The 15,580-nt window shown below is 34.6% G+C and overlaps 1 protein-coding gene across 2 annotated transcripts in view; it reads left to right on the forward strand.

The window, feature by feature from the left end:
• LOC106880789 (protein OS-9) overlaps nucleotides 1-15,580 on the forward strand; it is an 86,931-nt gene that overhangs the window by 42,454 nt on the left and 28,897 nt on the right. For both annotated transcript variants that reach the window (XM_052966226.1, XM_052966227.1), the window contains exons 7-9: nucleotides 1,714-1,785; nucleotides 8,169-8,595; nucleotides 13,587-13,681. In XM_052966226.1, coding sequence (XP_052822186.1) covers nucleotides 1,714-1,785; nucleotides 8,169-8,595; nucleotides 13,587-13,681 — 594 coding nt within the window. The remainder of the gene's footprint in view (nucleotides 1-1,713; nucleotides 1,786-8,168; nucleotides 8,596-13,586; nucleotides 13,682-15,580) is intronic.

Below are 15,580 nucleotides of genomic sequence, written 5' to 3' on the forward strand. Positions count from 1 at the left end.
ACTCCTGCCTTGAAATTTCAATATTTTCATTAATTACCAGATAGGAAGTTAAGCTACATAATTTGTATTATTTGAAATAGTCCTGTCTTGGCATCACAAAACAAGATGATATGAAGTGTGGTAAGCTTTATGCAAAATTCTCACCATTGTATGTAAGTATCTGTAATGCCGAGATTGCATAAAGCTGTGTTCATGAATGTTTATATACACAGAGTACCATTTGTTGACCACTAATGAGTCCAAAAGAATAAATCTAATGTTTGACTTACCTAAATTAACTTGTGAACTTCCAACGAAAATGCTATGCTAAAAGCTTTGTAATTCTTATGAAAATGTTAATATGTCTGTCAAAGTTGATTAATTCTCCTTGTGTAGCATAAGCTATGATGTTGTTTGTCTTTATCATTGACACAATTTCAGTTCCATGTATTAAAAACTGTGTAGAGTAGAATGCAATGTACAAGCAACTTACTCTACTGTCATGTGACTGTCTTTAAAATTAGGCAGTAGAGGAGTGTGATAAAACTTATATCCTAATCGGCTTATGAACAGAGTTGTCTGTTGCAGTCACGGGCAACTTGCTGCCCATGGGACTTTTTCTTTCTGCAAGGCACACTTCATGAAAAATTACCTTGAAATTTTTTAGTAGTGCAACCTATCTTATGATGAACCAAGTTGCACACAACCCACTTCTTGAAAAAGGTTGTCCCTGCCTGGTTTGTTGTTAAATCAATCTGTTGCTGTAGTCTTGCTCTGTTCGAACTAAGGAAGTTGCTAGTTCAATCTAGACTGTGGTATTAACAGTAAACACTGTTTTAAAAATGTATAGTGTGAAACATATAGATGTATTTACATACACTGTGTTAATTTAGGATTGAACGCAGTTTAAATATAAAACTTTGTTGTCTTTATAAAACCATTATTACCAATCTATGTCAACAGTTGCTTATTTTTTAGTCTCTTCACATACTGTTGATCTGTGTCTTTTTTATATTACTTCAAAATCCTTAAACAGTTACTATTGCCCAATTGTTTCCTTTCACTATTGTGGTTTTTTAGAGGTGGCGAGATGATAGAATTGTTAGCATACTGAGTGAAATGTTTTGCAGCATTTTATCTGTCCTCAAATTTTGTTGAAGTCGACTTTGCCTTTTATCCTTTTGTTGGGGTCAATAAAATAAGTACCAGTTAATCACCAGTTAATCAATGTAATTGACTTACTTCCTTTTCTGAAATTACTGGCCTTGTGCTAAAGTTTGAAACCATTATACTTATTTAGATTTTAACATACTGCTGCTGAAATAAATCCTCTATTAATGAACCTTGTCTTATACTGTAATGAACTCTGTTGTTCCATACTGACTATTTCCATCATGACTGTTCTGTAAATTATTACCATTTCTCCACCTTTCACCTATTTTCAGTTATGCATGGCCCCATGTATTCATACCAAATACTGTCTTTGGTATTGTGCAAAACATGTCTATTTATCTATTTACTTAAGAGTTTTTTAGGACCACTTTTTGTATGTCTTTGTAAAAAGAAATAAAATTTAAAAAAATTATGAAAAGAACCTATCAAATTAATAGCGAGAATACTGATTTTGAGAATTAAAAATATTTTTCTTTTGCCATAAAATTTTAATTATTAAAATTAAAAAAGGAATTTACATATGTTATTTTGAATCTACATTTCGTTCTCTTATATTTACAGATGAAGAAAAAAAGAAAATTTCAAGAATTGAAGAACAGATAGAAGAATTTAAAAATGTTGATTCCACAAAAGGTTAATATCACAATGTTTTCTTATATTTAATCGATGCTTAATGAATGTTTTGCATTGTTTTACAATTTTTTGCATTTCATTTTGTGTTGCTTTTTCTTATTCATATTGGATTGATTATGATAATGTAAACTTATCACATAGCTCTGTGGGGAGTCAAAACAATTACCCACAGCAAAACTTACTGCATAATTTTAATCCCTAACCCTGTCATGCTATATAATAGGAACAGCTTAAATGTCATTTTTGCTAGATTCCTGCTAAAACAGTAATGAACAACACTTAGACAATGAAGATAAAATACTAAAAATTAGACATCTGATCACGTAGCTTTGTAATCAAGTGTGTTTATGAATCATTCTTAATGGCGTCTACCATAGTGGTTGTTCACTTCTGTTCTTAATAAAAAAAAAAGACCCCCTCTCCAAAGAAAAACTAATTTTTGCAATGAAAAGGACGTGTGATGAACTCAGCACTTTGTTTGGTAAACGAGCAAGGCATAGACTCTTTATAGTTGAAGAAATTATTGATGATACCCATTCTTTGGACAAGAAATTTACCTTTATGCAACATTGAGAGTTATTTAAACAATCAAACTGGTGAAAGTGATGAGGAAAGTAGTGATATGGTAGTTGAGAGATAGGCCGATAATTCTTATTCTCCTGAATGTTTTTGTGATTTTGTTCATTAGTTTTCCTGCAAGCGTTACTCTTGAGCTGTATATGCAACTATTTATTATTTTCTTTTGCTCAGAGGCCCAGGTGGGGGTAAAGTTAGACACAGGGGCACTGGTATAAGGGGTTAAAATTCTTCCTCAACTCAATGTTAACATCTACTTCTTACTATATTTGATAAAACAAGATGTTTATTATATACGCAAATATAATCAGCGAAGTACTTCACTGTAGTATATTTTAGTGCAATATTCTAGAAACTATTGGGTACAAATCGCCACTCTAAACAACAATAATTTGAAGAAAAAAAAATCTCTAGGGGAGGCAACTTTTGAAAAACTGTTTTTAATCCAACAAAAGTTATCGAACTTGTTGAGGTATAGATTTATATATTTTTTTTAAATCATAATTTTTAGAATTATTCAGATTTCTGTTGGTAGTAATGGTAGGTGATAAGCTTATTAGAGATTATCAGCTTTCTGTAATATTTGAAAATCACTCTTTATTTTGTGTGTGTGTTTGTGTGTGAGAGACTACAGCTGTTACCTGGAAATGAGGATGACTTGATAGCTTGCATCATGCTTTCACTAATTCTTTTAGGTGCTCATGTAGTCATGGTCTCACATTTACTTACATGTACATTTGTGTTTTTTATTTTTGTGTGTGTGTATATCTATATATATATATATATATATATATATTACTTGCTTGTATGTATGTATGTGTGTGTGAGTGTATATGTACACATCATAGCACGTAAATAGCACCATTTGAGCGTGATCGTTACCGACGTCGCCTCCCTGGCACTTGTGCCAGTGGCATGAGAAAAGACATTCGAGCGAGGTCGTTGCCAGTACCACTGGACTGGCTCCTGTGCAGGTGGCACGTAAAATACACCGTTTCGAGCGTGGCTGTTGCCAGTACCACCTGACTGGCCTTCATGCCGGTGGCACGTAAAAGCATTCACTACATTCTCGGAGTGGTTGGCGTTAGGAAGGCCATCCAGCTGTTAGGAAGGCCATCCAGATCAGATTAGAGCCTGGTGTAGCTACTTGGTCCACCAGTCCTCAGTCAAATCGTCCAACCCATGCTAGCATGGAAAGCGGACGTTAAATGATGATGATGATGATCATCATCATCACTATTTAATGTCTGTTTTCCATGCTGACATGGGTTAGATGGTTTGACTGAAACTTGTAAGCTAGAGAGCTGCACCAGGTTCCAGTTTGATTTGGCATGGTTTCTACAGCTGGATGCCTTTCTTTACACCAACCACTCCAAGAGTGTAAAGGGTGCTTTTTACTTGCCACCAGCACAAGTACCAGTTATAGAACACTGGCATCAGCCATGACTACGATTTCACTTGGCTTGACAAATCTTCTCAAGCACAGCACATTGCCAAAGGTCTTGGTCACTTGCCATCGCCACTGTGAGGCCCAACATTCAAAGATCATACTACTGAAATTCATATGTAAATATGTGTATGTAATATTTGTGTGTGTGTGTGTGTATGCATGCATGTGTGTGTATTTATGTATTTATTTATATATATACACATGTGTTTGTATATATGTAGTGTATGCATATATATATTGACATTGTGGGAATTTTATAATCTTCTGAGCGAATGTGAAGTAATTCTTTTTTTGGAACAATAGATCTCGAAGCACATAAAACTATAAATGATAGTTTGTAAATATTGGGTTGTATAGCCCTTTTGGATAGAAAAAGTTGAAAGCTGTTCATGGGACTCAAACCCACATCTGTAGACATGGACCTTATGACAAAAGGAATCCTTCAAATTTTTCTATCCATTTTAGGTAGAAATCCATTGTTCCAAAAGAGAATTAATTTCATATTCTCCCAATAGTTTCCAAAATTCTTGCTGGTAAGAATAAAGTTTAAAAAATTTTGACTTGTATTATTCACTTAGTTTTGATTCCTATTTTCTGTATTTGAGTTGAAATTTGAATTTCACACATAAAGGAATTGTCATAATTGCAACACTCTCTTCCTTACTAACGAGGAAAAAAAAAATCCAAGGTGCTTAGGTTATGGTTGGAAAATTTGAAAAAACAAATGGTATGGTCACTTTTGGACCTCATTCGTTCTTACTAATACTTGATAGACTGCTAAGTAAATTCTGATTCCCTTTTGACCTGACAGTTGACATTTCCATATTTAGTTTTGATTTTGTAAAGTTTCTATTTTGGAGCATAAACTAAAGAATTTTAACATGGCCACAAAGACACAGGGTAAAGACCCCCTTTAGTCATGAGTGAACATGGGATTACATCTTAAAAGTTACTCTCTGAGGCAAAAGTCCAGGCAGGGTTATTTTATGGAAAACCAGCGGTCGCCCTTGCATACCAGCTCTCCCTCTCCATGCCACCGATGTTACCCAAAAGAAAGGCAAGGGCTGATACAGCTTTGCACCAGTGACACCACAACTCATTCCTACAATTGAGCAAACTGGAGCAACATGAAATAAAGCATCTTGCTCAAGAACACAACACACAGCCCAGTCTGGGAATCAAACTCACTACCCCTTGATTGTGAGCCTGATGTTCTAACCACTGAGCCATGAAGACACAGAGAGCTTTATATTTAGTGTACTCATCTGGTACCACTGTGTGTTTTGTGCCCCCAGTTGATAATCTGTATCAGTGGTCCCTTACTTTTTTTGTACTATAGACTGGTTTCATTCAACACAGTTTTTCCACAGACTAGGAGATTACATTAGATTGTTGAACATATAATTGTAAGAATGTGGTTTTGATTCCTGGACTAGGTGATGTATTGTGTTCTTGAATATTCCTGTGACAGACTAGTATCCTATACAGGAGAGGAGTATATATGTCAGAAAATCCATGAAACTGGCCCTGTGAATCATTATGACCCGGAAAAGTGCTTTATCCCTCACTTTTTTATATACATAATGCAAAACACTGCAGGCTGTAATAGTGAATTTAAAAAGAAAATTAAATTAAAAATATTTATTCTTACTGTGCGACTTAGTACCAAAGTTTTATGACCTGGTACTGATCTGTGACCCAGTGGTTGAGAATTCCCTGTTCTGTATTATCTGTATATCTGGCTTGACAAAACTGATGTTTCAAAAACAATATCTGCTTTGTATTTTTTTTTTTTTTTTTTTTTTTTGTGTTGTACTGTGAAACTTTGGCTTTTTGGAATTCAGTTTTGTTTTATTGTACCGAAACATTTGTTGCAATGAATCTCATCATGATAATTTCTTATATAGTCGCAAGGCCTGAAATTTTGTGGGAGGGGGTAATCGATTACATTGACTCCAGTACTTCACTGGTACTTATTTTATTGACCCCCTAAAGATGAAAGGCAAAGCAAATCTCAGTGGAATTTGAACTGAGAACATAAAATCACAAGAAATACCGCTAACCATTTCTTCTGGCTGCTGCTGCCTTAATGAATTTTATCATAATGAAACTTTTTTTTAGCATTGTTTCCAAAAAATTACTGCAGAATTTTGAAACAAACTTCACTGTACTGAAAAATTTCTCATAATGGTATTTGTTAGAATGGAATTTCGCTACTGTGTGTGTGTATATTGTCCATAGGTACAGGTGTGGCTGTGTGGTAAGAAGTTTACTTTTCAACCACATGATTCTGAGTGGGTTCAGTTCCACTCTGTGGCACTTTGGGCAAGAGTCTTCTACTATAGCCATGAGATGACCAAAAAGCCTTGTGAATGGATTTGGTTGATAGAAACTGAAAGATGCCCGTCGTGTGTGTGTGTCTGTGTTCGTCCCTCACACTATTTGACAACAGGTGTTCGTGTGTTTACATCCCTGTAACTTAGCACTTCAGCAAAAGAGACTAATACAATAGGTACCAGGCTTTAAAAGAATAATAAGTACTGGGGTTGATTTGTTTGACTAAAGTTCTTCAAAGTGTTGTCCCAGCATAGCTGCAGTCTAATGATTGAAATGTTGTTGTTGGCACTCTGTCGCTTACGACGTTGAGGGTTCCAGTTGATCCGATCAACAGAACAGCCTGCTTGTGAAATTAACGTGCAAGTGGCTGAGCACTCCACAGACACGTGTACCCTTAACGTAGTTCTCAGGGATATTCAGTGTGACACAGTGTGACAAGGCTGACCCTTTGAATTTCAGGCACAACATAAACAGGAAGTAAGAGTGAGAGAAAGTTGTGGTGGAAGAGTACAGCAGGGTTCGCCACCATCCCCTGCCGGAGCCTCATGGAGCTTTAGGTGTTTTCGCTCAATAAACACTCACAACGCCTGGTCTGGGAATCGAAACCGCGATCCTATGACCGCGAGTCCGCTGCCCTAACCACTGGGCCATTGCACCTCCACTCAATGATTGAAATATGTAAAAGATAAAAGAAAAGATTTGTTGCAACATCCATTTTCCCATGTTAGCAGATATAGTTATTTGGGGTGGGGTTTACAACTGGATGTTCTTCTTGTCACCAGCCCTTCCCTGTTTTCGAGTAAGGGTTTTTTTTTATGCCGGAAGTTTTCTAAAGCTCAGAGGGACAAGGAATGTCAGCATCACCATCAATTCACTCAAATAGCAACAAGTGTGGAATATCAACCCTTCGTGCACATTTACGCATACACATACATCCACAACTGCACACATGCACACGTGCACACACACACACACACACACACATACACATACACAAAACCACACACATTGGGCTTCTTGCAGTTTCAGTCTACTGAATTTCCTCATAAAACATTGGTCAGCTCAGGGCTATATTAAAAGACACTTACCCAGGGTGCTGTGCAGTGAGATTGAACATGAAACCATGTGGTTAAGAAGTGAACAATTTAAGTGCAATATATATATATATATATATCTTTATTTGTGTATCAAGGTTACCATTGGTTTCATGTTAAGAAAATATCTTAATTTTTCAAGCCAGTCACATGGGGGAATGGTGTTCCTCTCCATTTTTCATTCAAAATGGTGACGAACACCATTCCTTCATGTGATTGGCTTGAAAAATTGCTGAGATATTAAGATATTTCTTAACATGGAACCAATGGTAGCCTTAATACATAAATTAAGAAATTTTATCTACCAATGCAGTATTGAGCACTCATTCTCATTGTTTGACATTTACCTATATATAGGTATATCTATATATGTGTGTACATGTGTGTGTATGTTTCTCATGTTTTGATTGCTTTGTGGTCCCCTACGTTGTTCGCCATGTCTTGGTGAAGGCTCCAAAACAGACCAGATCTGATCAATACAAGGGTTATAGATGACTCTTGAGCTATCAGTTAGCCTTTGATTTGACTGGGCAGCGAGAACCAAGGGTGCACAACAACAACAACAACAACATCCCCAAGCCATTGAGGAATCTGCTACATCATCACTTCTATGTAGTTACTCAACCTACTGGAAATAGCAGTCGGTCCTCCCTCGAATCATGCTTTACCTTCTTAAAAAAAAAATGAAGACCACATTGGATAATTGCAGTCCTAGAAAACCTGTTTTGAAAATAAAATGGATTAGCCATCTTCTCAGTGAGGTCTGACTCGGGGCTTAACAATGACAACAACAACAATAATAATAACATCAGTAACAAAGCATTCAGCTCCATTACATTGTTCACTTCCTTCTCTTTTTGATTTCTCCATTTCGTTGTGTATGCAGTGTCAACTGAAGTCTAAATGTATCTGTCTCCCTTCTACAGATGCATCGTTAACAGGAAATGGCAAAGATGTCGACATAAAGATCATCATCATTGAAAACCCGGCAGCATACAAGGAGATGCTGTCCTTGGTGGAGAAGTCCCTCTCAAAGGATGCTCCTGTTGATGGAGCAGCATCCTCAAAAGTGTCTGGCTCTGACAAAACACAACACTTAGCTAAAAGCAAGAGGCGTACCTGGCCGTTTCTGTTGCCCAAAAAGAGCAAAAATGCTAAAGGTGATAGAGGAGACGAAGAAGAAGAGGAGGAAGAAGAGGGGAAAGATAAAGAAAAAGACCAGGGAGGAGAGGAAGAAGCAGGCTTAAACATGGAAGCAGAGAGGAAAGAAGAGAAGGAGGAAGCAGTGGAAAATAATAAAGGTGATAGGGACAGTAAAGAGGAAAGTGACTTCCTCCAACACGCTTCAGAAATGTGAGTGTTCTTTGATGTTTTTCACTGTGAAGTTTGGTTTGGTAGATTTTATTTTTTTTGACCATTTGTGTTTCGGTAAATTTTCAGCAGTGTGACTGAGAATACAGCAGGTGCTGATTTATCACTGGCAATTAACTTGTGATTAGTATATTGATTTCAAATTTTGGCACACGGCCAGCAATTTCGGGTGTGGAGGGTAAGTGGATTACATCAACCCCAGTGCTCAGCTGGTACTTAATTTCTTCAACCTGCACAAAAAATGAAAGGCAAAGTTGACCCTGGTAGTGTTTGAACTCAGAACATAAAGGCAGAAGAAATGCTGCTAAGCAGTTTGTCCAGTGTGGTCATGATTCTGTTAGCTTGTATCCTTAACTTGTGATTAATATATTACTGTTTGTCATATAGTGTCCAATTTATTACTGTTAATTATACATTGACCTCGTAGCAAGTCATAAAAGGCAGCAATATGACGTAATGGTCGTTAGCCTGAGCAAGCATAATTGTTGGTATCCCATTGGTTAAAATTACTGCCCATATATGAATTCTAAACTTTCGTCAAAGAAATCTTTCACGAAATATGGTTCTTAGAATTCGGATATGAGCAGTTATAAAAACCCTGATTTTTGGGAAATTATTCAGTGATAGTTGGATGTTACTAAACTCCACGACACTCACTCCTTGAGATATTAGCTATTTTTTATGCCATGTCTATGATAAAAATCTAACATGACTTATTTGAATTGTTGTGAACTCTACTAGTTAATATGAAGGATTAGCTATTATGAATTTTAAGTCGTAATTCTCTGTGACAAAATGACTTTACTTTCCAATTGTACTATAAATGCTAAATGTACATAAATAAACTAATGTAGTAATTATTTTCTTTTTCTTCATGTTCTTCAACTTGTTAATAAAATTTATTTCTGCAATTATGAAACTGTATTTTTTTATAGGTGGTTTGGTTACTGTTTGTGTAACACTACTTTTATATGTTTCTTATTTGAGAATAGATAATAAATATATTTTACTTTTGAAGTAGGAATATATATTGATAAACACGTCACTTATAACTTACTTATAGATGTTATCATTATACATAAATCCTGACTCCAGCTACATAGACGCCATAGTGAGAAATATATACTCTGAAACACTAACAGACATTTTATGCATGCATGTATGTTGAAGATAAATAAATTTGAGTTCTTTTAACTGCTATAAAAAAAATACACGGTTTCATAATTGCAGAAATAAATTTTATTCACATGATAAAGAACGCGAAGAAAGAGAGAGAAAATAATTACTGCTTTAGTTTATTTATGTACATTTAGCATTTATAGTACAATTGGAAAGTAAAGTCATTTTGTTGTAGGGAATTACGACTTACAATTCACACTAGCTAATCCCTCATACTAATTACTAGAGTTCACAACAATCCAAATAATTCTTGTTGGATTTTTATCATAGACATGGCATAAAAAAATAGCCAATATCTCAAGGTGTGAATGTCGTGGAGTTTAGTAACATCCAACTATCACTGTTGTGAGTACATTATTTACATTTGATGAATATTTATCCTCATCTTCTTTGTTGTTAGCACGTTTCGGCTGATGTACCCTCCAGCCTTCATCAGGTGTCTTGGGGAAATTTCGAACCTGGGTTCTCATTCCTCAGGTATTTTTCGATGTTGTTGTTGTTGTTGTTGCTATTATTATTATTATTATTATTATTATTATTATTATTATTATTATTATTATTATTATTATTATTATTATTATTATTATCATTATTATTATTATTATTATTATTATTATTATTATTCAGATCACTGCCTGGAATCGAACTCGGAACCTTGGGGTTAGTAGCTCATGCTCTTAACCACTACGCCCACGGGCATATGACGTGGTGGTTAAGAGCGCGGGCTACTAACCTCAAGATTCCAAGTTTGATTCCAGGCAGTGACCTGAATAATAATAATAATAATAATAATAATAATAATAACATTGAAAAATACTTTAGGAATGAGAACCCAGGTTCGAAATTTCCCCAAGACACCTGAAGAAGGCTGGAGGGTATATCAGCCAAAATGTTGTTAACAACAAACAAGATGAGGACAAATATCCGTCAAATGTAAATAATGTACATAATTCCTCATCTCTTAAATATAGAACTGTACTATTGTGAGTGTCATGGAGTTTAGTAACATCCTACGATCACTGAGTAATTTCCCCAAAATCAGGGTTTTTATAACTGCTCATATCCGAATTCTAAGAACTGTATTTTGTGAAAGATTTCTTTGACGAAAGTTTAGATTTCGTATATGAGCAGTAATTTTAACCAATGGGACACCAACAATTATGCTTATTCAGGCAAATGACCATTACGTCATATTGCCACCTTTTATGACTGTTTATCACTGATTATTAATTAAGTGCAGGTATGGCTATGTGGTTAGGCAGTCCCTTTCAAAATCATACTGTTTCAAGTTCAATCTACCTGTGTGGCATCTTGGGCGAGTATCATCTATATAGCCTTGGGTTGACCAATCTTTGTGAGTGAATTTACTAGATAGAAATTGCATGGAAGCCACTGTGTACATACATCCCCTCATACTTATATGTATATTTATATATTTATACATGTATATAATATCAGGATAAATACCTTATAAGAATTTATCAAGTAGTTAGCTTGCTGCATTAATTAGGAAATCATTGGTTTGCCGTTAAGTTAAAAGTTTTTAGGAGGTTAGCTTGGAAAGTTACATTCCCTCGCAATCGGTAAAAATGTGCTTATTTTAGTAGTTTTGACTTATGGAGTCCCTCTAAGCATGAGGCAGTATTGTATAGTAATGCCCTTATATAAATTAAATTATTTATACATGTATATATATATGTATGTGGATTTGTGTATTTGTGATTGTCTCTCAGTATCTTGTCTTAATATATCACCTCTTGATAACCAGTTTTTGTTTATGTTCCCATAACTTAGTGAATCTGTAAAATAGAGACCAATGGAATAAGTAACAGGGTTAAAAATAAGTACTGGGGTCAGTTTGATTGACTAAAATATTAGAGGTGTTACCTTAGCATAGTCACAGACTAACGACTAAAGCCAGTAAAAGAGAAAAGAAATGTAAAAGAATAGCCAACATTATCCTTGTTAATTGACTAGTTAGTCATTGTCAAATAACTTGCTTATTTCTGATAATTAGCTATTGACTAATTGCTGACTTCCAATGAACAATTTACCATATGTCAGTCACAAATTATTGGCAACCTCTTTATCACTGACAAGTTGCATATAATTTTGTCGTTGCTAGAAATGAGGTGGCTGAGTGGATAAGTTATCTATTCTTGACATTGGAAAATTACCCTGGGATGTTTTCTGCATAAAGAGCATAGTTAAGTGCAGGCTAAAATTTTAACCCTTTAGCATTTAAACTGACCATATCCAGCCTTTTTGTTCAAACTGGCCAAATCTGACTTCTCATACCTATCTTACAATAGCATTCAAAAAAATAAGCAATTGCATCATTGAAATCTTGAGGTTGCAAAATAACGACGGTTAATTCAGAACAATGTTAATAGATAAGCATTTCATTTGACAGAGTAAGCTGAATGTTAAAGGATTAATGTAAATCTCTAAAATTTTCATTCGATTGAAATTGTTCAAACCTGCTGCAGATATTTTATTTTTTGTCAAAAGAACTTTATTCTATATTACTTAGCTATCAGGGATAGTATAAGATCTGTCTTTGAATGCTTCCTTTGGTAGACTTGGGTCTTATCCAGCAGGTTATTATATCTCATTTGCTTATGCCATAAATGAAAGTGGGGCTATGCTAAGCACAAGCCTTCACACTTAGGCAGCTATCAATGTTCTTCTTTAATAATTTACTTGTGACTAATCATGAATTTATCCTGAAACATCATTAACCAGACATTAATGCTACAATAAAAGTCCTCAATTTGTCGATTGGGAATTTTATCAGTTTGATAGCATTTTATTTAGTCCTCAATTTCCATTTTATAACTTTAGCAACTAAACCCTTCTTAGTTAAACTCATTTGACTTTTGTTGACAAACTAAGCTTTCTATAGTACCTGCCTATTGACAGAAGAAAGAACGAGGCTGTTGAGGTGTAGAAACTGTAGCATTTTAGGCAGGGCCTTTTCATCAGAAGCCCTCCACCTGAAACAGCAAATTCAATTTCTGTAGGCACCCCTACCATTCTGATGCTGGGATATGAAGAAGCAGCACTTCAACTCATTGATTAGCTCATTATTCAAAATTGTTAATTATTATATGTTTATGACTTCAAGGCGAAAAGAGCAGTATCCATTATGCTTGCCATGTCTCTAACAGTTGTGAGAAGAAAGGGCAGAACAACAAAAAAAAAAAAATAGAAAGCATGACTCAAGGGTTACTGCAGTAGGAAACAGCACATCCAGATACCCTCAAACTTAGCTTGAATACTAGCAACAGAGTGCACAGTACTAAATGTGCCCAATGTGGTGAATGAGGGGTATAATCCATTTGATGGCCTTGCGTACAGTTTCCATTTTTCCTTGTTTCATTTGCAAGGCTTCAGTTGACTGATGCTTAAATAGAGGAATTTCCATGTGTTTTGAGAACTAAACTTCTTAACCACATGAACATGCTTGTGGGCGAGCTGTGACTGCCTTATATTTTATACATATCTTTTTAAATCTATCCTCCAAATTGTGTAGATAGTTATCTGAAAGCCAAGAGATAAAGTAAAGCTATTTTCATTTCTTATATTTCTATTACAAAGTTCTAGACATCTTGATTCATGCACATGTGTGTGTGTGTGTGTGTGTGTGTGTGTGTGTGTGTGTGTGTGTGTGTGTGTGTGTGTGTGTGTGTGTGTGTGTGTGTGTGTGTGTGTGAATACCTCTGTGAATGTGTACTTGTAATGGAGTGTTTAATGATCATTGTATAATTTTTTTTGTTTTGTTTACATTCCAGGGCAGAAAAACAATTGAATGATATCCTTCAAAATGAAAAACACCAAGAACCACAAAGTGAAACTGAAAAATGGATATACAATTATTTAGACAAAGGTATGTTTGTGTGTCTCTGTGTGTGTGTGTGTATATGTATATATTTAGTTGTCAATTTAGTAATTAAGGATAATAATGAAATATGTACTGACATTTATAATAAAACAGAAGATTTTGGTTTCCAAGTGGCATCAATGTCATGGTTCAGTTGTAGGATTCCTTCTTTTATTGCTTATGATGTTTTTGGAGGGCAAATTGTCAGATATAGTACTATTATTAATAATGCTAATAAATTTTTGGAAAAATAATAAACTGTTAAGACATTTAGTAAAACAAAGGGTATAGCTATGGTAAATTGGTTAAAACTTTTAATCGCTGTTTAGGTGGGACACTTGAAATTCTAAATACATATGGGGTAGTATCTAGTCTTCAACTTAGCAAATATTTGTAAAGATTTAGAATGCTTACGATTCAAGTTATTTGCTTACTACATCACCAATATTATTCAAGTCAATTGAAGAAGTAGTAATTACGCACTACATCATCAATAGTTAAGATAGTCTTTTAAGTTCTGGAAGTGATGGAACCACATGGTTTAAAAAAACATTTAAGTGTTAATACTTTGTAATTTTACAATCTTTTAAACAGTTTTGATTTAGCTTTAATCATCATCATCATCGTTTAATGTCCGCTTTCCATGCTAGCATGGGTTGGACGATTTGACTGAGGACTGGCGAACCAGATGGCTATGCCAGGCTCCAATCTGATTTGGCAGAGTTTCTACAGCTGGATGCCCTTCCTAACGCCAACCACTCCGAGAGTGTAGTGGGTGCTTTTACGTGCCACCTGCACGAAGGCCAGTCAGGCGGCACTGGCAATGGCCACGCTCATAACGAGGTCTTAGAATAATAGTTAATTACAAGTATACTTTTATTAGTTCCTGTATAATAAAATTTAATGTTTCTATTAGTTACTGGTAAGTTTACATTAAAGCTTGTAAGGGTAATATAAATGAGTATGTAGTGTTTTTATTATTAACTTTTGGATTATGAAATAATGTATTTCACTCCTAATTATTATAGAGATGTTTTCGATCTAGTTTGGATTCTTTGCCATCAAATTTGAATTCTTTGCCATCAAAATTTGATGGCAAAGAATCCAAACTAGATTGAAAACATCTATATTATTCGTTAAATTAAATTCAATCTTGTTTTGTTTTGGAGAGAATTGAATATTAAGCTTTCACTTTTTTATTATAGTAGTAACTATGGAAGACTGGTGGGATTATTATTTGTATGGACTTAAAGATTGGTTGCTATTTAATATATAATTTAGTTATTGTAGGTTTACTGTTAATACCAATACAGATATACATAGATTTATGTGTTTCTTTGTTGTAGTTTAATCTTAAAGTCAATGTTTAATCCTGCCTATATTTAGATTGAATGAATGTGGTTATTAAGCTTTCACTTTTATATTATACTATAGAAGAGTGTAGGGAATATTTTTTGGTTGACTTAAACGTTTGGTCGCTATTTAGTTACATATTTAGGAGTTGGTTATAGATTTACTTATTTAATTTATTTACCGATACTGTTGTACATAGGGTAAGTGTGTTTGAAAGTTGTGGTTTCTTTGGTATGTTTGTTCCCAAACAACACTTATTTTAGTGCTGTTGACACTGCCAGATTGAATGGTACAGCCCAGATGTTGAAACTATAATGATATCTGTGGGGCAGCTGATGATAGTGGTATGTTGGATTGTTGGTATGGCTGTTTTTTTTATATATGGAATAGTATTATAACAAATCCTTTTGATATATATCAATAATAATAATAAAGATTAATACGAAGTAGCAAAGCATTACTTTTAATTCCTTTATATATATATATAGCTTTAAATAGACCTATACATGTTTCTACTACAATGATTAATATATATATATATATATATATATA

This window comes from Octopus bimaculoides, chromosome 3, assembly GCF_001194135.2.
Source record: "Octopus bimaculoides isolate UCB-OBI-ISO-001 chromosome 3, ASM119413v2, whole genome shotgun sequence".
Classification (NCBI taxonomy): domain Eukaryota; kingdom Metazoa; phylum Mollusca; class Cephalopoda; order Octopoda; family Octopodidae; genus Octopus; species Octopus bimaculoides.